This window comes from Gopherus evgoodei, chromosome 12 (genome assembly GCF_007399415.2).
Source record: "Gopherus evgoodei ecotype Sinaloan lineage chromosome 12, rGopEvg1_v1.p, whole genome shotgun sequence".
In the NCBI taxonomy this organism is placed as follows: domain Eukaryota; kingdom Metazoa; phylum Chordata; order Testudines; family Testudinidae; genus Gopherus; species Gopherus evgoodei.
In genome coordinates, this window is record NC_044333.1 from 3,006,462 (window position 1) to 3,026,345 (window position 19,884).

The 19,884-nt window shown below is 50.3% G+C and overlaps 1 protein-coding gene across 1 annotated transcript in view; it reads right to left on the reverse strand.

The window, feature by feature from the left end:
• Positions 1-941: 941 nt before the first annotated feature.
• CALB2 (calbindin 2) overlaps positions 942-19,884 on the reverse strand; it is a 51,344-nt gene continuing 32,401 nt past the window's right edge. The window contains exons 3-11 of the mRNA XM_030582161.1: positions 18,892-18,981; positions 13,706-13,786; positions 10,554-10,610; positions 8,572-8,649; positions 6,364-6,419; positions 5,396-5,435; positions 5,243-5,296; positions 4,219-4,290; positions 942-1,518 (exon numbers count right to left, since the gene is read on the reverse strand). Coding sequence (XP_030438021.1) covers positions 1,402-1,518; positions 4,219-4,290; positions 5,243-5,296; positions 5,396-5,435; positions 6,364-6,419; positions 8,572-8,649; positions 10,554-10,610; positions 13,706-13,786; positions 18,892-18,981 — 645 coding nt within the window. The 3' untranslated portion in view covers positions 942-1,401. The remainder of the gene's footprint in view (positions 1,519-4,218; positions 4,291-5,242; positions 5,297-5,395; positions 5,436-6,363; positions 6,420-8,571; positions 8,650-10,553; positions 10,611-13,705; positions 13,787-18,891; positions 18,982-19,884) is intronic.

Genomic DNA, 19,884 nt, shown 5'->3' on the forward strand with positions numbered 1-19,884 from the left:
ACTAGAACCAGAGTTTTAAGACACTGGCAGTGGGACAAGCCAGCCCCAAGGCTGCTGCAGGACCACAGAAACACTGACCAGCCTTCAACCATGATCATGAATCTGAATTTCAGATGGCAAAAAGTAACAAAACATCCCCCTATGGAATGAGATTTTCAGAAGAGCTCAGGGCTGGAATTTCAAGGGCTCAGCATTACAGCCAGAGAGATTTTTTTGCACTGAGGCTCTTTTGAGGGAAGATTAGGGTTTTAACTAAATTATTTTTGAATTAAAAGTATCTGCTTTCCACAGGGAGATTCTAATTCTCATCCTCTCCGCCCCCCGCCATTTAAAAACTGAATACCCAAATACTGAAATACTTCAATTCAGAATTGCTCTCGTGGTGCCTTGTGGGAGTTGTAGTTTCAGAGCCTCATGCTTCCATCCTCCTCTATGGGCTGGTCTCTCTGGTTAAACTACATTTCCCATGATGCAGCAAATCCAGCAATGGCCGTGATATACTACTTATCCTCACCAGGAGGAGATGGTGATGCGTCATGGGAGAGGTAGTCTGACCAGGAAGCCCAGTCTATAAATGAGAATGGGCTCACAAGGCATCTGAATTACAACTCCCACTATGCACCACAATATCACGTGTTTTTTTTGCAAACATCCCACCTCTTTCCCCTCCCTCTCCAAATACCCCTTAATTTTCTGTGGAACCTCTTCCTAACCACCACCGCTTTCCAAACAGTTCTACTCAGTACCCAGCACCTTCTATTCCTGTGACTCTTCAAGAGAGATTTTCAACTGAGTGCAGCATGCCGTGTGCTGAGCACTTAGGCACCAGCTGGATTTTTCCAAATTGGGAGCTGAGCTCTTTTGAAAACCTAGTGTTTATTTGCTTGCAGATGTGGCCTTCATTGTCCCAGAGAAAAGAGATCCAAGCGCAGGCTGTCAGCCCCGGTAGCAGTACTTAAGTTTATTTGTAAACTGTTCTTTGGTAAACAATAAGACAGAACTTGAAAAGAACAAAACAAAACAAAAAAAAGAGACAAAGAAAAATTATTCACTCTAGATTCAGGAATGCACAGGAAACAAACTATGCCAACGCAAGGGACACAGGCTGTACCCAGGAAGAGAACTGGACTATCACCCTACTGAATACTTAGCCTAAATCACAGAGCCATTGGTGGATGGGGTCATGCACCACTGCCCCTCTCGCTACTGTTGGCAAAGATTCTGTGACCTGGGTCACAAGCAGATCAGCAGGCCTAGCGGGGCAGGGGGGGTTGGAGTTGATTGGTCAGGGACCCACCCAGTTGCTCTCCCTCCTCACCTGCTCACACTTGCCCTCTCTAGTCATCTTTGTGGAAGGTGGCAGGGTAGGGGAGGTGTTGGAGGATTGGGGGTGGTGCCTCTTTACATGGGGGGCTCGTTGCAGAGTACAATTTCCAGTTCCTTGCGGTATAGCTTCCCCCCGTCGGAGAGGTTCATGATGCTCTTTCTGTAGTTGGTGAGCTGCTGGATGTTCATTTCCTGGCAGACAGTAACAGAAAGGAACGTGATATAGAATGGCTGCATACACAGGACTAGATTTCAATGGTGTGTCATGGGATGAGCTGGCCCTTTGAAGTGGGGTTCAAGGACCTCCCAGATAGGGTTGCTGACTTGGCGTGTCTGTTTCTTAAATATTACCACCAGCAATGCCAGAACCTCCCCTGCCTCACTCCACTCATCTCAAGGCCCTGCCCCCCCATCACTTTCTACTTTTCCTCTCCCACCCCCTCCCACCTGGGTCAGGAGGGACTCGCCTGCAGAGCTGGGGGTGGGAGCTGCAGCTGCCCGACATAGGCAGGAGGCAGCCACAGCCGAGTAGGGGGACTGGAGTGGGTGAAGACCTGGCACCTCTCCCATCTCCAGCAACCAGACTTTGGTGTCCGATCAGTAGATCTGACTGGACACTGTCTGGTCCCCTTTTTGACTGGACTTTCCAGTTGAAAACCAGGCACCTGGCTACCCTACTCCCAGAGCAGAAGGATTTGGGGGACTGTAAGTTGCAGGGAGCATGGGCACTGTAGGCTGGTAGCAAAGCATGCTGGGAAGAGAGGCAGTATAAAGGTTGCTTGTGGCAGTTCCCTCTAGTGAGCGGGAAAAAAAGAGGAGAGTTGGCTTTCTCCATGGGAGGAAGCTTGGATGTGGGGAGACCTTGAAAAGAAGGGAGCAGAACCCCTCATAGGAGACCAGGGTCGACCAGAGGATTCAGGGGGCCTGGGGTCTTCGGCGGTGGGGGGCCCCCGCTTTGGCGGTAATTCGGCGCTGGGACGTCCTTCCGCCCTGGAGCAGAAAGATCCCTCGCTGCTGAAGACTCGGAGCGGAAGAAGCTCCGGGGGCCCGGGCTCCGTGAGAGTTTTCCAGGGCCCCTGGAGCAAGTGAAGGACCCCACTCCAGGGGCCCTGAAAAACTCTCATGGGGGGCCCCCGGGGCAAATTGCCCCACTTGCCCCCCGCTCTGGGCGGCCCTGTAGGAGACCCTTGGGTGGAGGGCTAATGCGATTTGGCCAGCAAGGGGAAATGGACAGCAGCTGTGTCTGAAGGCAAGAGGTGATCTGCTTTATTCCTCAGTGGGGGCCAGGCCCAGAGACTCGAACTCCACCGTGGTATGCGGCTGCAACACCACTGAGAGCAGTGCAGTTTCCCCAGCGTAAAGCGAGAGCAAGATGGGTAAATCAGGCCCAGTCTCTGCATTTGGCCTACAGACTTGCTTACTCTTTCCTTAAGTACCTCTTGGACTCTGCAAAACAGCTGGAGCAGCTGGTCATACTCTGGCTAGAATGACCCTCACCCCTGCACAGAGAGTCAGAAGCACCAAACTCTTAGAACGGAGCAGATGTGGGACTCCAGTGGAGCACAGGCCTCTGCACGGAGGCAAACTCTGTGCATTGAGCGGCCTGCAGGTAAGCACCCATGTCCTGACTTGGCAATGGGCCATATTCACACTGCACAGTTCAATGGCTTCTTGGCTGGGTCATCTGCAGGGACTGGACCTGGATCTAAAACCATGAGCCTCTGCTTTCTAAGCTTAATAATAAACCTGCTCACTGGCAGTAGCAGCTTCCTTTGTGCCACTCTGATTGAGCAGCACCTTGCACTGCTGCAAAGGGTCAAGCAAGTGCAGGGCAACAGTGATTCAAGCACCTGGCCTCCATTGTTCCTGTATTCCTCAGGGCAGACATTGCCAGCACTGCGCAGGCTTCTTCACAGCTACCTGATTGGGTGCTGAGCAAACCCCAGATGCCCAGCACTAGCACTCTGGCCCACCTTCTGCACCAGGGCCGGTGCAAGGATGTTTCGCGCCCTAGGCGAAACTTCCACCATGCGCCCCCCTTGCGCCCCTGCCCTGAGGCGCCCCCTCCACAGCAGCTCTCTCCCCCTCTGCCCTGAGGCGTCCCCCCGTGGTAGCTCCCCACCCCCCACCCTGAGGCAGCCCCCCCACCCCAGTTCATCCTGCTCCGCCTCCACCCCGAGCACGCCATTGCTGCTTCACTTCTCCTGCCTCTCAGGCTTGTGGCGCCTAAGCTGATTGGCATTGCGAGCTTGGGAGGCAGGAGAAGTGAAGCAGCATGGCGTGCTCGGGGAGGAGGCAGGGCAGGGGTGACCTGGGGCAGGGAGTTCCCCTGCATACTGTCCCCCCCCCTTACTTGCTGCAGGCAGCCCTCTCCACACTCCCCTGCCCTAGTTCCCTCCACCTAAATGCCAGCCGTGACCGGGGCGGCCGAAGATCCGTCTGCCGCAGTCGCTGCCAAAGAAAATGGTGCCCCCCAAATGCCAGTGCCCTAGGCAACTGCCTAGGTCGCCTAAATGGTTGCACCGGCCCTGTTCTGAACCCTGCAGGATTGAACCCTAAAGGGGTTAGGGTTCAGCTAGGCCTCCAGCATGTTAACCTTTGGGCCAGATACTCCAGTGAAGCTTCTGTGCACCACACGGGTCTGCAGCCAGCTGGCCCCAAGAGGAGTTCCCCATGCTTGCTGCAGGTATAAAGGATGACCCTGTGATGCACTGATCCATGCTAAGGCACTGCCCTGCACTTCATCCACACAAGACATAGACTAGTCGCAGAGGATGCAACAGCTGCTATGGCAGACCTAGAGAGCAAAGCTGCTCCAGTGGATTTGCCTGTTGACTTGAACAGGAGCAGCCCTTAGGTTTGTCTCCATCTGTTTACCCACAAGAAGCTCACCTTCTTGTTCTTCTCATAGAGGTCTTTCAAAAGGGCATCCAGTTCATTCTCATCAATGAAGCCACTCCCATCCTGGTTAGCAAGAGCAGGAGAATACACACACATTAGTGGACACTTAATCCAACCCAAGGGGCCCTTCAATCATCTCCCTGCCTCTGCTCCCTAGGGCCGCAGTGGCCTTGCTGTCAACCACCAGACCTGCCATTCCCCTGGATCACTCACAGGTTTGGGGGCCTGTAAGCTACAGGAAACCCAACACAGCAGCACTTTCTTTAGCTCAGAGGGCACTAGTGGGGAACTGGTTTCACTTTTGACTTTGTTCATAATGTGATGATGCCACCATCGCAGACACTGCCACTCTCACTGGGGTAAGGCCCTGAGTCAAAGCCCATTGCAGGCACCAGAAAGGCTTTGAGTATATGGCCTGGACCAGAGTCCACTGGCATGACTCCATTGAAATAAAAGGCATTACACTAGTGTAAGTGACAGGAGAATCCTGCCCTATATACTGGCTGGTGCCAGCTCTACTCGCTATAAAGGCTCGCAGCAACAGTGGTCCGGAAAAGCAGGATTTCATTCTCCATTATTATTCTGTCTCTAAATCCACATATTCCCTGTGTTCAGATCCCTGGACTCACAGAGACTTTAAAATGTGCTCTTCTGTCCTCTGCGGGCACAACTCCCCTGCTCACATTGAAACAAGAGTCCTCCACACCCCTTCCATGAGCAGAGTGGTTGACTGTGTGCTGTGGGCCAGAGCCCCAGCTAGCATCGATTAGCATAATTATGCTGCAACTCAATGGAGCCCTGCGGATTTACACCAGCAGAGGATCTGGCTAGAGGGTCTTTTATTCTGGGCTGGTTTTATGACGGTGAATGGGAGAAAATGCCAAAATGCCTTTCCCAGTCGCAGCAGGCTAGAGACTAGGGGAAATAAAGTGCTAGGAAGAGTTCTTCTTGCACCAAGCTCATGGGATTTCAAATCCCCTTGTGCTCCCTCACCCCATCCACGCAAGCCTCTTACCGTGTCATAAAATGCAAAGATAGCGTTGAATTCCTCAGTGGCTAGTTTCATTCCCTGGACAGTGACAGGAAGAAGAAAGAAATGAGCCATGCACACAGGGAGGGATGAGGGGGAAAACAATCACATGGGGAAAAAGAGAGCCATCTTTTTTACCTGAAATTTAAGTAGGAAGTTCTCCTGCACAGGTAAGAGTCTGCAGAGAGATTGTGAAAGGGTAAATAGGGAGCTGAGAGGAGACACTCACCCTGCACATGTGGCGAGGGCGGGGATGGGGGAGGGCGGGGATCGTCCTCAGCGCTCTACACAGATGCTGCCCTGGAGCGATCAGCCCTGCCTGCTTTTCTGGGGATGTCCTGCACTCAAGCTAGTTAGTGGAGCCCTGTAAAGATGGGCCTACAGTCTGCACCAACCAGCTGCTGAATGGAGGCCTCCCTGTTTTGCCATGCAGCCTGCTCAGGAAGGGCATGGTCCTCCACTCAGGGAGACCGAGGGTTAAACGCTGTTGAGATTGATCGGCTGGTCACAGCCCAGACTCCAGTGGGTGTTTGTCTGCACCCTGAGTTGGCATGCTGAGGAGAGTCAGGCCAGATGAGGAATAGCTACGGGTGCTACAGGTTGGCAGCGAGGTGCTTTGGAGGAATTGGGCAGGAAGCAGTTTGTACTACAGGCTGCAGCTATTGGTGATTAATCTCCAATCATGGGCGGTGGGGGGTAATGTTCTTTTACAGAGCCATAAGGCCAACGGTATCAGCCCGCATGGAATGCTTTCTCTGCAGCTGGGCAAGCCGCAGTATCTCTTCCACGCCTGGTGCTGATTCCTCTGTGGCACTAGTGTGAATGAGAAGTAACTCTATGGAGCTCCACTGGTGCAACTGGGAAGGGTGTCAGGCTCCCGGACTAACCGCAGCAGGGTCTAAGGCCCTTCTTTTAGAATGGCTTTGAGGCAGGACTGGAGTGGCTTGTTGAACAAGTGCAGAGGCTACCTGGCTGCATGCAGATGGAGCTGTAATTCAGCAAGGGGGAAGATGGATTTGACTGGGGGGAGGGCCCATAGTTTTCTTTGGCTCTTGCAGGGGAAGACTAAGAAGCCCAAGTAGCAAGCAGTGCAAGAGGACCCTTACCGGGACATCTCCGACAGGCCCAGCTTCCCGTCCCCATTCATATCGAACATCCGCAGCTGATGGGACACAAGCCAGCAGTCTGTTAGTGACCGGCTCTTTCCTCCACCAACGTCCCCAGTTGGGATTGCATCTAAGCCTTTGGCAAGGCAGGGGGTCAGCTGGCACCTCGCCAGCTTTCTACTGGGGGTAGGGAAATGGGACCTGTTAAATTCAGAGTCATGGAGGTAGGGTTGCCAGGGGTCCGGTTTTTGACTGGAAAGTTCAGTCAGAAAGGGAACCTGGCAGTGTCTGGTCACTTGCAGTAACGCGACTCCCCAATGCAGGACGGGAAGTACTGCAGCTGCAGCTGGAGCCTGGAGGAGCTGCTCTCTGCTCAGCTGCTCATGGAGAGAAGTAGCTGGCTGGCTCTTAGCCATCTCCAGCAGACAGATTGGTGCGTGTGGGGGAATCCTGCCAGCTCCTGCTTGCCCTGCTCTGCCCTGCTCTTCCCACCCTGGCCTCTTGCTCCAGGGACTGACCCCCACCCCCTCCATGCCCCACATGGGCAGGCAGGCACTGCGTCCGCTCCTCCCAGCCCAGCTCTGCTGGCGGCAGGTGAGTCCCGGGGCGGGGGGAGCAACGGGGGGAGGAGCAGGTGGGAAGCAGGGCCTAGGGGTGAGGCCTTGGGTGAAGGGGCAGGGGTAGGGCTGGGTGCCTGGTTTTCAGCAGTTGGAAAGTTGGCAACCCCAGGAGGAGGGCAGGCCTGGTCCAGGGTGTGTTATGGGGAAAGCTCTCGTCAGCCAGAGAAGCTTGAGTTTATAGCCACATGAACTGTAGGGAGAAAAGTTTGAGCCAAACTGTTCCCTAGTGTAACTGTAATGGGCAACCCCCAGGGATAGATTGTGTGTCTGCATCTTACTCTTAGTAAAGCCTGGGACAGGTTTAACAATGCCAAGCTCTTACATAGCACTTTTAATCAGTGGAGCTCAAAGCAATTTAAACAGGAGGCCATTATCATTATCCCCATTATACAGAGAGCAAAACTGAGGCCCACGAGGGGAAGGGACTTGCCCAAGGTCACCTAGCAGATCAGTGTCAAAGCTGGGACAAGGCCCCAGGTCTCCACACTTCCAGTCTAGTGCACTCTTCATTAGGACAAACGGAGACAAGTGGAACAAGTGTACTTTCCACATCACAGGCCACTAGCCAGATTCTGTTGGGAATCTCAGCAGAGAGGCCAAGGAATTGCTGGAGGCCTAGACACCGAACTCCCCTTTTGTGCTAAGAGTGGACCTGTTGGGGTAGTGGGGGAAGCCTGCCCTGCTGCCAACCATTCTGTGGTTAGACACAGGCCTCCGTTCTCCAGGGCGAGCACCGGAGAACTTTGCACTGGCCCCAGCCTGCCCTTTCCGGTGACTGAAGGGCTCAGCCCAGGGGTGTGCTGCTCACATTCCTACAACAGAATGGGCTCACGTTTCTGGGCCAGATTTCTTACTGCCCTGGGGACTCAGGGCAGGGAGTGCTGCAGAACAAGTGCCCCAGTCCTCTGAGGGCCTACCATTGCTGTTAGACAGAGCAGCACTTCTGACAGGCTCTGAGAGTTTTTTGGCTGGAAGATGGTAGCGGTGACCTTGGGGAGGCTCAGGGTCCTGAGACAGAAATAGAATTGCCCCAGTCCAAGCAGAAGATAGCATTCATCCCAGTGCTACTCTGCTACGGGCACCACAAGCTCTTTGGGGCATGTGTGTGTCCAATGCATAGCATAACGGGGGCCTGAGCAGGCCTCTCAGTGCTACCACAACTCCTGTAATACAGAACACCTAGCCAGGCCAGGAGCTGCACTGCAGCACATGGGCTCAGTCACTCGTGCGAGGGACTCATTCCCCACGTTGGCTAATGGAGCTGCTCTCACTGCACCAGCTGAAGAGGAGGATTGGGTGGGGGGAGATGTTTACCCAAACCAGGCGGGGGATGTGGGAGCATCTCTGATTTTAGCAGTGGAGGGAGGAGCTGTGTTCCCTCTGCTCCAACCCCTAGGCTTTTCACCCTTCTTCAGGCAGCTGGACTCGTGCAGACTGACTCCTTGTTCCCACAACTTCTTTGAGCAGGTTGCTCCTCTGCTGCAGCTGCTTCCTCAGGAAGCAGAATGGGCTCTGAAGGGAGGGAGCTGGGTCAGCTGCCGTAGGGGAGGCGGCAGCAGCAGTACCCCCCGGGATTGGTCTCACTTACTATGGTCTGTGTATATTCTTGCAGCTTTGGCTCATCGTAGGGCTTGTTCGCTTTCTTTAACAGGTCTGACAGGAACCCCTGCGACAGGAGAGGACCACGTAAGCTTCGTCATGGTTACAGACCCTGGCTTACCAAGGCAGAATTCTACCTGCGTTGCTGTAGTAAAATCATGCCCCTTGTTTTTCTTCACTGGGGAAAAAGGCACATTCACTGCTGGGCAGTCTAGGAATGGTGCTGAGACACGTCCCACCTGTCCAGTCAAGGGCACAATGCAAGAGCACGTCTGAAAATGTTAGTGTGGGAACATCAAGGGGATGCAGTGGTCAGTGGCTAGTACCTTGGCACCCCCATCGCTGTGCCAGTCTCAAAGCAGCACAGTGCTTGGCACAAATTCCTCTCGGACTAAGCCTGGGGAATGAGTGCTTAGAGTGAAGTGCCTACTCCTTACATGCTCCATAGGAAGTAGCGTCTCCTCTTGCCTCTTGGGGCCAGATTTAGCCCCAGTGTACAGCGACATCAGTGGGGCTGGACCCATTTCCACTGGGGTTGATTTTGTCTTTAGGTTTGTTGGTGTAATCCGCAGTGAGCATTTCTCTCACAGCATCACTCATGAGATTAGGCATTTCTCACTCTGAATCACCCCCAACAGAACCTTCTTAAAAGAGCTCTAAATTCCCTTCCAGAATGGGAATTGCTTGATCCCCGCTTCATTCTATGTGCCTTGAGAAACACCCCAACCCAAAAGTAAATTGCACCACAGCTCTGACCAACTCCAGTGCAGCCCTGCTGATGTGCACCAAAACATTCTGCTGGCTCTTCACCCTCTGAAAGGTACATGGCACCCAGCCAAGGGGACTGGCCCAAATGACGTGCCCCGTCTCTCACAAGGTTTTTCAGATCAGGAGCACCTGAGCAACCCATCGAGTAAGGCAAAGCTAGGAGGAAGGGGCAGCTTCCAGCACTGTACAGGTCTTAATATCCTAAGGTGCACGGAGAGTGACCTGCCATTTCACCGGAACAGCTGGTGTTAGTAGGCTCGGTTCTGTACAGTGCAGAGAGCCCTCAACGCCCCTGGACACTGATGGCAACTGACGTTGCTCAGTACTTTACAGGAACAGCCCATAGTTACGAAGGGAATGAAGCTTTCTTGAAATGAGGCCACTGGCTCTGCAGAAGCCAGTAGGTCACAGTAAGTGGAATTTTAAGATCGATATGTTAACACAGGCAGTCTGCAAACAGTCTTATAATGTGGGGCAATATAGACAATACACAGTGAAACCTGCCTTCAGCCACCATCCACAGGGCAAAGCAGAAACCAGTTGCCTACCTAGGAGCAATGGCTTGCTAAGGACTACACCAAACTGCCATGGAAATGTTGGGGTTCCTTTACAGAGGTGACTTAAGACAATGCAATGCCATCGTGGAGTGGGTCCTTAGTGCAGATTCTACTGCCTGCATTTGTGCAACCCCATTGGCATTCAGTGGAGTTGCAGTGAAGTAACTGGGCAGGATTTGACCCTGAGTGTGTTTGGTGTTTCTGGACAGTTGCAGACCTCTGATCGTTATCAGCTCATCTCCCGAAACTATTCTAATGCAGGACATCCAGTAAGAGCCTCCCTTCTCCCTGAATGCTGCACAGCCCCTAGTGCTGGGTAACCAGAGCCCAGCTCTGCTTCTGCCAGAGTCAGTGACAGTTTTCCCATTTGACTTCAATGGCAGCAGGAGCAGGTGCTATGCTGTGAAGTACAATGCAGGCTGAAGTGATCAGGAGCTGCAAAGGGACAGTGTAAGCTATCAAGCCTAGCTTCTTACAGGCTGAGTGATCATAAGACAGACACGAACTGCAGCCATGCACACGCTGCTTTCCTTAGAGAATGACTCTCGAGAGAAGCATGGTATAGAATGCCACCCTAGAATAGCCCCCACCAACAGCACAGCCCTTTAAAGTCATATCTCCAAGACACTCTTCAGTCATCCCCCACCTTGAGTTCATTGGCTTCTATATACCCACTGCGGTCTGTGTCATATTTCCGCCAGGCCTGCAACGGAAATGCCACATGTTAGTACAAGTGATTCCCCTACTGAAAAAAGTAATAGATTTTGGATAGTGAGACAGTGATAGCTCTTTGATCTAGAAGACAAAGGTATGGATGCGATCTAATGGCTAGAAGCTGAAGCTAGACCAATTCAGGCTAGAAATCAGGAGAAAATTTAATCCTTAGGGTAATTAACCATTGGAAGAACTTACATAGGGACATGATGGATTCTCCATCACTTGAAGTCTTTAAATCTAGAATGGATGTCTTTCTAAAAGATCTACTATAGGTCAAACAGAAGTTATGGGCTCGATGCAGAAATTACTTGGTAAGTCCTAGGGCCTGTGATATACAGGTCAGACTAGATGGTTATAATGGTCCCTTCTGGCCGTAGCAGCTTCATCACATACTCGTTGGGAATCCACTGATTTTACTGGGAACTGCATCCACTGAACATTGGGGCTGGATCTGGCCTGAGGTACATATGTACACAGCAGTGAATGGACTGGGACTACCCGTCAGCTTTTCCTTTTTAGGTAGCCTCTCTCATGGCACTGGGAATGGGAATAACTAAAGCTACTATGACAACAGACCTACAACGCATGAGGTCCATTCTCCTAGTGATTTGTGTGTTGTCTCAACATTGGCGCATCCATCTCAAATACAATAAGAACTACCCCACAACCACCTGCACCAAATGCAAATGAAACCCAACCTGTTGTGGCGTTTGGCTCAGTGAGCATGACCCTGTTCTGTAGCTGTGGAGGAGAGAGATTGTTACCCATAAACAACAGAGGTGACAAAGGGGGAGGGAAGGGCAGTAGAAATGTGCATTTTGCCCCACACTTGCTTAGCGTTTATTGTAAGTTTCTCTCTATCTCAGGTCTATCTTATCCTTTCCCATGACAGCTGAGTCCCCAATCGAAGTCAGGCCCTATAGAGCAGGATCCTGTTTACAGTCTCTCTCTGTCTCAGATATTCATGTGGACCTAACAAATCAAAAGACATTTATCTGTTCAGAGTTGGTTGATCAAAGTATTTTCCTTCTTCCTTTGAAGATCCCACATTGTCTCCCCCACACGGTGTGTCAGAAGAGGTCTTGCTAAGTGCTATTCTACTGCCTATGTAGCTTTCCATCACCATCTGGCACAGGGAGGGCACAGCTCCTCATTGGTCTCTGGAGTTTTCTGAAGCATCATCTCTCAGGGGACAGGTTTTTGTCGTGAGGGGAATTGGTTTAGCAGAGCGGGGTGCACTCAGGGAAAAACGGTGTCAAGAGTTCATGCTCATTATTATACTCGCTATTGGTGGAGTGGGCTGAATTTAATATTTAATGACGTGCTTATTAAGCAATAACTCCACTTGTCTATTAAATGGCAACAGGTAGGCTCCTGTTTCATCGAACAGCATCACATTTGCATGTTGTTCTCATTTTCCAATAAGGGTTTTAAACTCTTGCAGTGTTGCTGTGCATTGCTAAACAGCTGCTACACTTCACTAGCTGGTGAAACCTTTCATGTACATATAATATTTATGAAGAACTTTGGAATTTGTCAGACAGAGATGCCATATTACTTTATAATTTGAGAGGGTCTTTTATCCTATCCTCTTAAAGAGTGTTTAAATATTAACTACTTACACCCAAAAATGTCCCTCTGAAGTAGACAAGGGAGATAAAGGTCTTTTTACCCTCCTCCAAAATGCTGCCACCTCTGTGTGGAACACAACTGCTGTTTGATGGCACAAAGTAGCACTACATAGTTTAGGACTGACAGTGAAGAAAAGACCATCCAAATAATACTGGGAGTGAAATTTAGGGAGGCAGAATATAAATATCTAACCTGCAATTTGGGCAAGACACAGGAGCTAACTTCCTTACTGTTCTGAGAAGTGCCACAGACAGCACCTCCAACAGCACAGCACCCACAGACAGATATGCCTATAGACGCTAATCACCTCCTGCAGCCCAGATCTATCTCCCTGCTCGTCCCTTCCTCTTCAAATTCTTGAAAGAGGCTAAATAACTGATTTAAAGCACCTGGAAATTTAGAACATTCTCTTGCAAAGTGAATTTCGGCAGCACAACACAAGGAAGTCCTCTACCTCTTCCATAAGGAAACATCCCACCAGTGAGCAGCACCAGGGTGTCAAGTCCAGATTCCTGGCTAGGACTTGGGGCTGATTAAAGAAGAGAGCTCCTGCCCCAAAACTCCCTCTCAGGTTTTCCAGTGTGAGCTGGGCCAGGCCTTTGGAGATTAGGGAGTGTTTCTGGATGCCATTGTTGTGCAGTTGTGATCAGTGAAGGTCCTGGATTGAAGGTGCGCCTTAGTCACTGGGACTTGGGGGTTAGAAATCAGCCAACCTGTCACTCTGGGAAGAGGGAGCAGGGACGTTCCCACACTCCACTTTGTACTTGTCATAAACTATCTGACGAGCTCAGGGACTTGCAGAGTACCTGTCCCCTTAACAAAGTGCATTATGACACCAGAATTATGGTGCAGGCTCTGTGGCAGACCCTGTCTGTCCTTACAGCATCGCTCAATATGGCCCCAGTCCTGAACTGCTTAATACAAGCAACAAAAAGGACAAAACTACTGTGTGGATGTGTAGGGCTAAATGCTGCTCCCACTGAAGCTTGTGGCAAAACATCCCTGGACTTTAATGGCATCACGGTTTGGCTTGTTGTGTCCATAGCTATAGCTTGCCTTCAGTGGGAGGACAGAATTACAGCTGGCATGTAGCTATTTCTTTTCCAGGTAAAAACATTCAGAGGAAGCCAGCATGGCTGCTGGACAGAGAAACCACTCACCTGGAGAGTGTGGCCAGGCTGTATTCATTAGCAATAGCTTGTTACTCAATGCATTTCCCCTGGTAATAGCTCAAGTACATTCCCCCTGCCCTGCCTGCCTGCCTGCCTCATGCTCCCCCCATCCTCAGCCTCTTAACATGCAGAAGAAACATTCTATTTAACTGATCAGAATTAAAGAAATTACAGGCCAAATTCCTTATTCAGCCCTTGATGTCAGTGGAAATTTAGCCTAAAAATGGCTTCAGGAACTGGTTTGGTTAGAATAATAATAATAAAAATCTCTGCTCACCTCCATGAATTCAGAGCTGGAGCCAACATGCTGTCTGAAACACAACAGGAAGTTCTCCTCTGTAGGCAGGATCTGAGCCAGCTGGAGGGTGGGGGAGACAGCAAAGCCATCAGTGAGTAGAAGGCAAGTTACACAACACACAGAGAATCCTTGGCCCATCCCACTGGTGCGTGTAGACGGTGACACAATAGGATTGTGTTTCCTTTCTTACTGCATCTTTGTAATTTTTGCTGCTGTCACAGGCCACTGCCATTTTGTGAGGGAGAATCAATGCAGAATGTTGCAGAGGAGACACATACGTTGTGCTCTCTCTCTCTCATTGCAAATTTACTTTCGCTCTTAATTGTTTTGTTGTTTTGCTTAACCTAAAATAAGTCATTGAGACTGAAATAATATGGTTGCTCTTTGCACATGGAAAGAACATAAGTCCCATCTCCATTGTTTGCAATAATTCCCTAGAAAAACATCCCCTGATGAAACACATTAGCAGAGTGCATGTTACATTCCTCTCTAATGGCTAGGCCACTAGTCAATAACAGCCTACTGCCACTACCAGCTAACAGAGTGAAACCACTAGCTCCAGTGACTGAGGTCTGTGCTTTTGTGTGAAGGTCCTGGCCTTGAATTCTGCTGATAGCTACGAATGAGGTTTGTTACACTGTAATTCAACAGACTTGCTCCATGCGTTAATAAGGGAGTTTGAAAGTATTGTGGCTCTTTTTTACTTCCTTGTTTGGTGCACCAGCATCCTTGCTGAGGCTGAGCCCAGCTCTCGGAGTCGTGCTAGGCGGTTAAATGCTGCCACAGAACTAACCGGGGAAGGCCAGTCACACTAAACACTTTGTTCTACCTAAAGCTTTTATAAAGTGGCTGTTTGACACTTTAATTTTTGGTGATCAAGAAAAGGAGGATTTAAAAATGAGGCAAAAAAAGTCCTTACATGTACTATTGACACCACCTAGGACAACTGAATGCAAAAGAATCCTAAAGAAATTCAGTTTCATTGACACTATTTACAATTTGAGCTTTTTTCCATTTGGGTGGGAAAACAAGCTAGACAAGTTCACATGTGGCTCCTAGTCAGTTTCAAGCAGAAACTGGGTTTGAAGCACAGGAGGGACAAAAAACTCTCTTTAGTGACATTTTTAAAGGAAAACCCATGAAAACATTAGCAAGGGGGCTGGGAACTTTTTAACATTTGAAGATCAAGGCAGCTAGGACCAAAGAGAATCGTTCCAAAGAAGATTAACAATTTGAAAAGGCCATAGATAAAACAGACCTAAACTTTGTGAGGTCTCTCTATTTTTCCAATCATTTCAGTTCTCCTTGTCTGCCAGCCTTTCAGTGCCCTTTTCACAGCTGTCTTCTTAACTTTGAGTCATTTCTCCGAAGATAGTGTCAGTGTCTTAATCAAAGGGCTGGACAACTTTTAATAAGGCCTGTGCAGGCGAGCAGCTGGACAGATTTCTTCGGAAACTCAGGTTGGCAGGAGCCTCCTTTTTATTAGGAAAATAACAATGTGGAGCTTCCTGGTAAATCGAGAGAGCAGGCAGCAGACCCGCAGGAGACAGAGTGACTGGCTTCCTTGATTTTTTCACTCAGTGGTAACAGCTGAAAGGAACCATGTCCTAGCCACTGAGAACATCCTGGCTATATAGCTGGCTTTGTCATGACAGCAACTCACCAGAGCAATTTCATTCCCTCTGCAGGTAGGGCCAAATTTAGACCTGGTGTTACTCCAGTGACTTCAACAGGGAGGAGTTTGGCCTGACGAGTTCCCAGATACTATAAAGCTGGAAGGACGTAGACTGGGGAGCAAAAGATCGTATAGCCCCCACTGCCCATTGTATATACAGTATCCCTGCTCCCCAGTCAGAGTCCTCCCCTCGGAAAAAGAAATGGAGTCCGGTTCTGCAAACCAACAGTGGATTCATGCACATCCCACCCATTATGGATGTGACTGGCTTCAGCTGAATTGCTGCCATCCTAAGCCCTGCTCGGCTTCTGCTGTGCCCATGAGCAACTGCACATGAGATGCAATGACACAAATACCGGTCATTCGTTGGTATGGTCAGCAGGACGCACAGTGTGAAGCGTGCTGGGATATGACGGAGTCAGGTCAATTACTGCTCCCTCTGCATGTGCTGGCTGAAACGCAGGGCCCAGGCCTGGGGCCTGACTCAGGCTGAGTAGCATTTTGGTTCATGAGTAGTTAATGGGACTAGTCAGTGTGAGTCAGGCTAGCAGGATCAGTCCTGACCCAACAGTGCCTCCTTGATGGTCACAGGGAGGAAGCGGGTGGAAGGAAAAAATGAGGGTGTACACAGGCATAAGGGTAGGGAAAGGGTTGAGGACGGGGAGTCAGAATCACTGATGGCAAAGGGGGGAAAGGGAATGGGAGGAGAGGCAGAGACCGAAATACATGCTCTGGGAGCTAGTACCTCCTCTCTCAGAGGGAGGGCAGAGTACAGAAATGCTAATCCATCTCTGAGGAAGGAGCGAGCCAGACATGCTGCCCTTATCTTACAGGGACATCCCTTCCTTGGTGCCTAGCCTCCTACAGCACAGGGATTTGCCAGCATCGTCACAATGTGTGGACCACATCACAACAGAGAGCGTCTCTCTGCCACCATCCTCTCGCCCATCAATCACTGTGTGCACCCAGCTCCCCTGCTGGCGACTGAACAGCTGCCCTGGGCCAACCACAGTAACTACTTATGTAGCCAAAGTACTTGGGGCAGTCGTGGGATTCGAATCTAGGACCTACCAAGCCGAAAGCAGAAAGTAAGTGGGGGGCTGGCCCCCCACTGAAACTTAGTGGGTTTTTGATCGGTCCCTCTCACTATCAAAAGAAAGTGGAAGGGCCAAAGAGCAATCAGGATTGTGAGATTGTCAGTCCACAGGGCCAATGGGGAGAGGCTAACACTCCAAGTCAGCCCCATTGACAGGGCAGCCGAGCCAATGAGGGAGTCAGGAGCCTGGGGTCCTGTCCTCCCTGTGAGGTGCAGCTGCCTGAGTCAAGTAGGGCAGAGCTAAGGAGAGCAGCAGCATGGAGTCAGAGGTGGGATGGAGCTGGTGCAGTGCAGACCAGCCGTGCCAACAGGAGCCAGGGCTGAGCTGGGATGGCAGGCATCCCTCATGCCACGAGTAACACCAGAGCAAAGAGTGGTGAGCAGCTGGGGAGAGCAAAGGGCTCTGGGGAGAGGGCCCAGCGCAGGCCCGGAGCCAGCTGTGAGGGGTGTCCTTTGGCCCATGGGCGGCGGGAGTGTGTGTGTCCTTGTTCCTTTAACCTTTTCTATTTTCCCTCATTTTTCTTACAGTTGCTGCTTAGTAAATTGTATTTGGTTTAAGCTGTAAGTAATGATCAGTGGGCCAGGGATGGGGCTGGTGCAGAGAGAGCACCTCTATCCCTTGGCCTAAGCGACCACAACAAGACTGGGGTTAAACCTCCCAGGAATCCTGGGCCCAGCTCTATGGGGTGTAACAAGCACTCTGCCACATAGGAGCATGGAAGAAGTGTCCTCAAGGTCAGGCAGGCTTCTGGGTAAAGGAAGTGGGAGTGAGGACTCAGGTCCTTTCTCTATCTGATTCCACTGGGGTAGTGCATAAACCAGGAAAGTTCCCCACAATAGTTCGACCATTCCCCCGTTTGCAATGAAGTGCCACCACTGGAGCTAAAGAAGTAAGCATTAGCAGGCTCGTACACCTCTTATGGGACGCAGTGTGGTCTAGCAGACAGAGCACTGAACTGGGAACCGGGAGACCTTGGTTATATTCCCAGCTCTGTCACTGGCCTGGTGGGTGCCATTGTGCAAGTCACTTTGCTGCCCTGTGCCTCAGTTTCCCCATCTGTCAAATGGGGATTATGATGATCAGTGTAAGAGCCTGCTATTCTGTATATCAGCCATTAGAGGGCAACAGATTGAGATTCCTCACTACCCAGAGTGCAGACCACACTTACCTGGGCAGGCAATATTAGTGCTGAATGGAAACACGGAGAAGCCAAATCTTCATGACCAGCCAGCTCCCCACTAGTCACCATGAAGTGCTCTGCAGACCGTAGTCTGGGAATACTGTCTCATTAAAACAATATGCCCCACAGTTCTCTCTCATATTGCAACAATATGCAAAATAGATACAACTTTGATACCTCACGCCAGGTATGATTTTATACCACTGTCCCTGAACAATCAGCTTCTTCTTTGACCTGATAGTTGATGTAAGAGTTTATAGCCCTTGTCAAATCTTATTTTAGCTATATCATTTTTATTGTTCCTATCAATGTCTAATCCTTCCCTACATCCCACTAAGCTCTTGGATTTAATCATTTCCTGCAGCAGTGAGAACCAGGCCTCCTGGGTTCAGTTCTTGTCACTCTGACAGAGCAGAAATAGAAATGGTCCAGGAAAAGGCAGCAGAAATGATTAGAAGCCTGTAGAGACTATATGAAGATAAATGTAAAAGATTAAGATGCTTTCTTTTAGAGAAGGAGATGAATGAGGGGGATATAAAATCATTACTGGGAGAGAGGAGGATTCCCATTTGCCCAATCCCATGGCAGCCGATGAAATGTAAATCAACAACTTCTACAGCCGATAAAGGGAAATTCTGTTTTATGCAATGCATAGTTAGCCAGTGGAACTCACTGCCACAATATGTTAGTGGGATAGAAGGAGGAATTAAACGTGTATCTGAATAGTGAGAACATCAGCAGCAGTTACACTAGCTGAGATAACAATCCATAATGAGCATCTGCTCATGCTTCAGGACACGAGGCAACCACATTAGCTGCCAGGGGTTCAGAAGATGTTTCTCCCATGGCTATTGGATTGTACTGTTGTCCATGTGGTAGGGAACCAAGGATGCATTTTCAAAGGTGCCTAAAGGAATCAGGCGCTCAGATCCCATGGAAATCCAGTGGAATCTGGACACCGGACTCTCTGAGGCTGCTTTGACAAGGCAGCCTAATGCAGCATGCGGCAGGATTCCCACTCCCCACTTCTGGAGTGCAAGAGGATCCATGTGTTCATGCTAGGATCTAATCCTCCAGCATAGGTGGGACATCCTGGTCCCAAGGAAGCCAATGACAAGTCACCCACTGACACCAGTGGGGCCAGGATTCCCCGAGCATAGTAGTATCGATGAGAGCAGCTTGTGGGAGCGATGCTGGCGCTAGCACCACTCACCTCTGCCATTTCAATTCTGCCATCTGCATTCTTGTCATACTTCTGCATGAACTCCTTCATCTTCTCTGCAAAGTTACCGTTCTTAGAGTCCTGTGAACAAAGCAAAAAGGTTTGTCCCTCTTGACCTCCAGCAGGGCCTCTGTGCTCACCGACCCCTCCCGCTCTGTGACTGTGCCTGGTCAGTGCACTGGCTTCGAGCCAGGAAAGGATGAGAGAGAACAGCAAATGGGAAGGACACTGCTTGGATGTTGAACAGGCCAGTACATCAGAGAGGAGACCCTTTCCCTCTTAACCCAAGGCAGGAGAGCCAACAGAATATCCTACCTCAGTGCACTAGGGTTAAATTACACTAGTGTCTATATGCCCCATTGCGCTAGGCTCTGTACACATGCACAAAGAGACAGGCCCTCCCTGGAAGAGTTTACAGTCTAACTAGACAAGAAGAATTAGTCTCATTCCCAGCTAAGAAGCTGAGGCACAGTGAGATTGAGGGAGGCTCAGGGAGGCAAGGGCAGAGCTAGGAGGTGAATCAGATTTTCTGCATCTGAGGCCAGTGCCTTAACCCCAAGAGGACTCCCGTCTAGTCCAAGAGAGCAGATCGCTAGCTGGCAGGGAACACTCATCTAAATGAGCCTGAGGTGAGTAACAACCCAGCCTCACATCAAACCAGGAAAGGGAGCTGCCCATGTGTCCCTGGCCAGCTAACGCCGGCTTTACAGATTACTCTGCAAAGGCTGCAAACCTTAGCAGTGAGTGTAACACGTACTAACCAGAGAAGTCCTGTTAATGCCATTGGGAGTCCTTTAGGTGGGGAGAGGTTGCAGGAGCAGGATCTATTAATATAACTTGTGCTAAGGTGACTCTATCTAAAGCTCCTATTGACTTGTTACACCTCATGGCTCCAATGTTAGCTCAGCGTTGCTAACTCACATGATTTATCATGAGGCTCACGCTATTTGGTGTTTTCTCTTCAAGTCCCAGCACCTGGAGTCA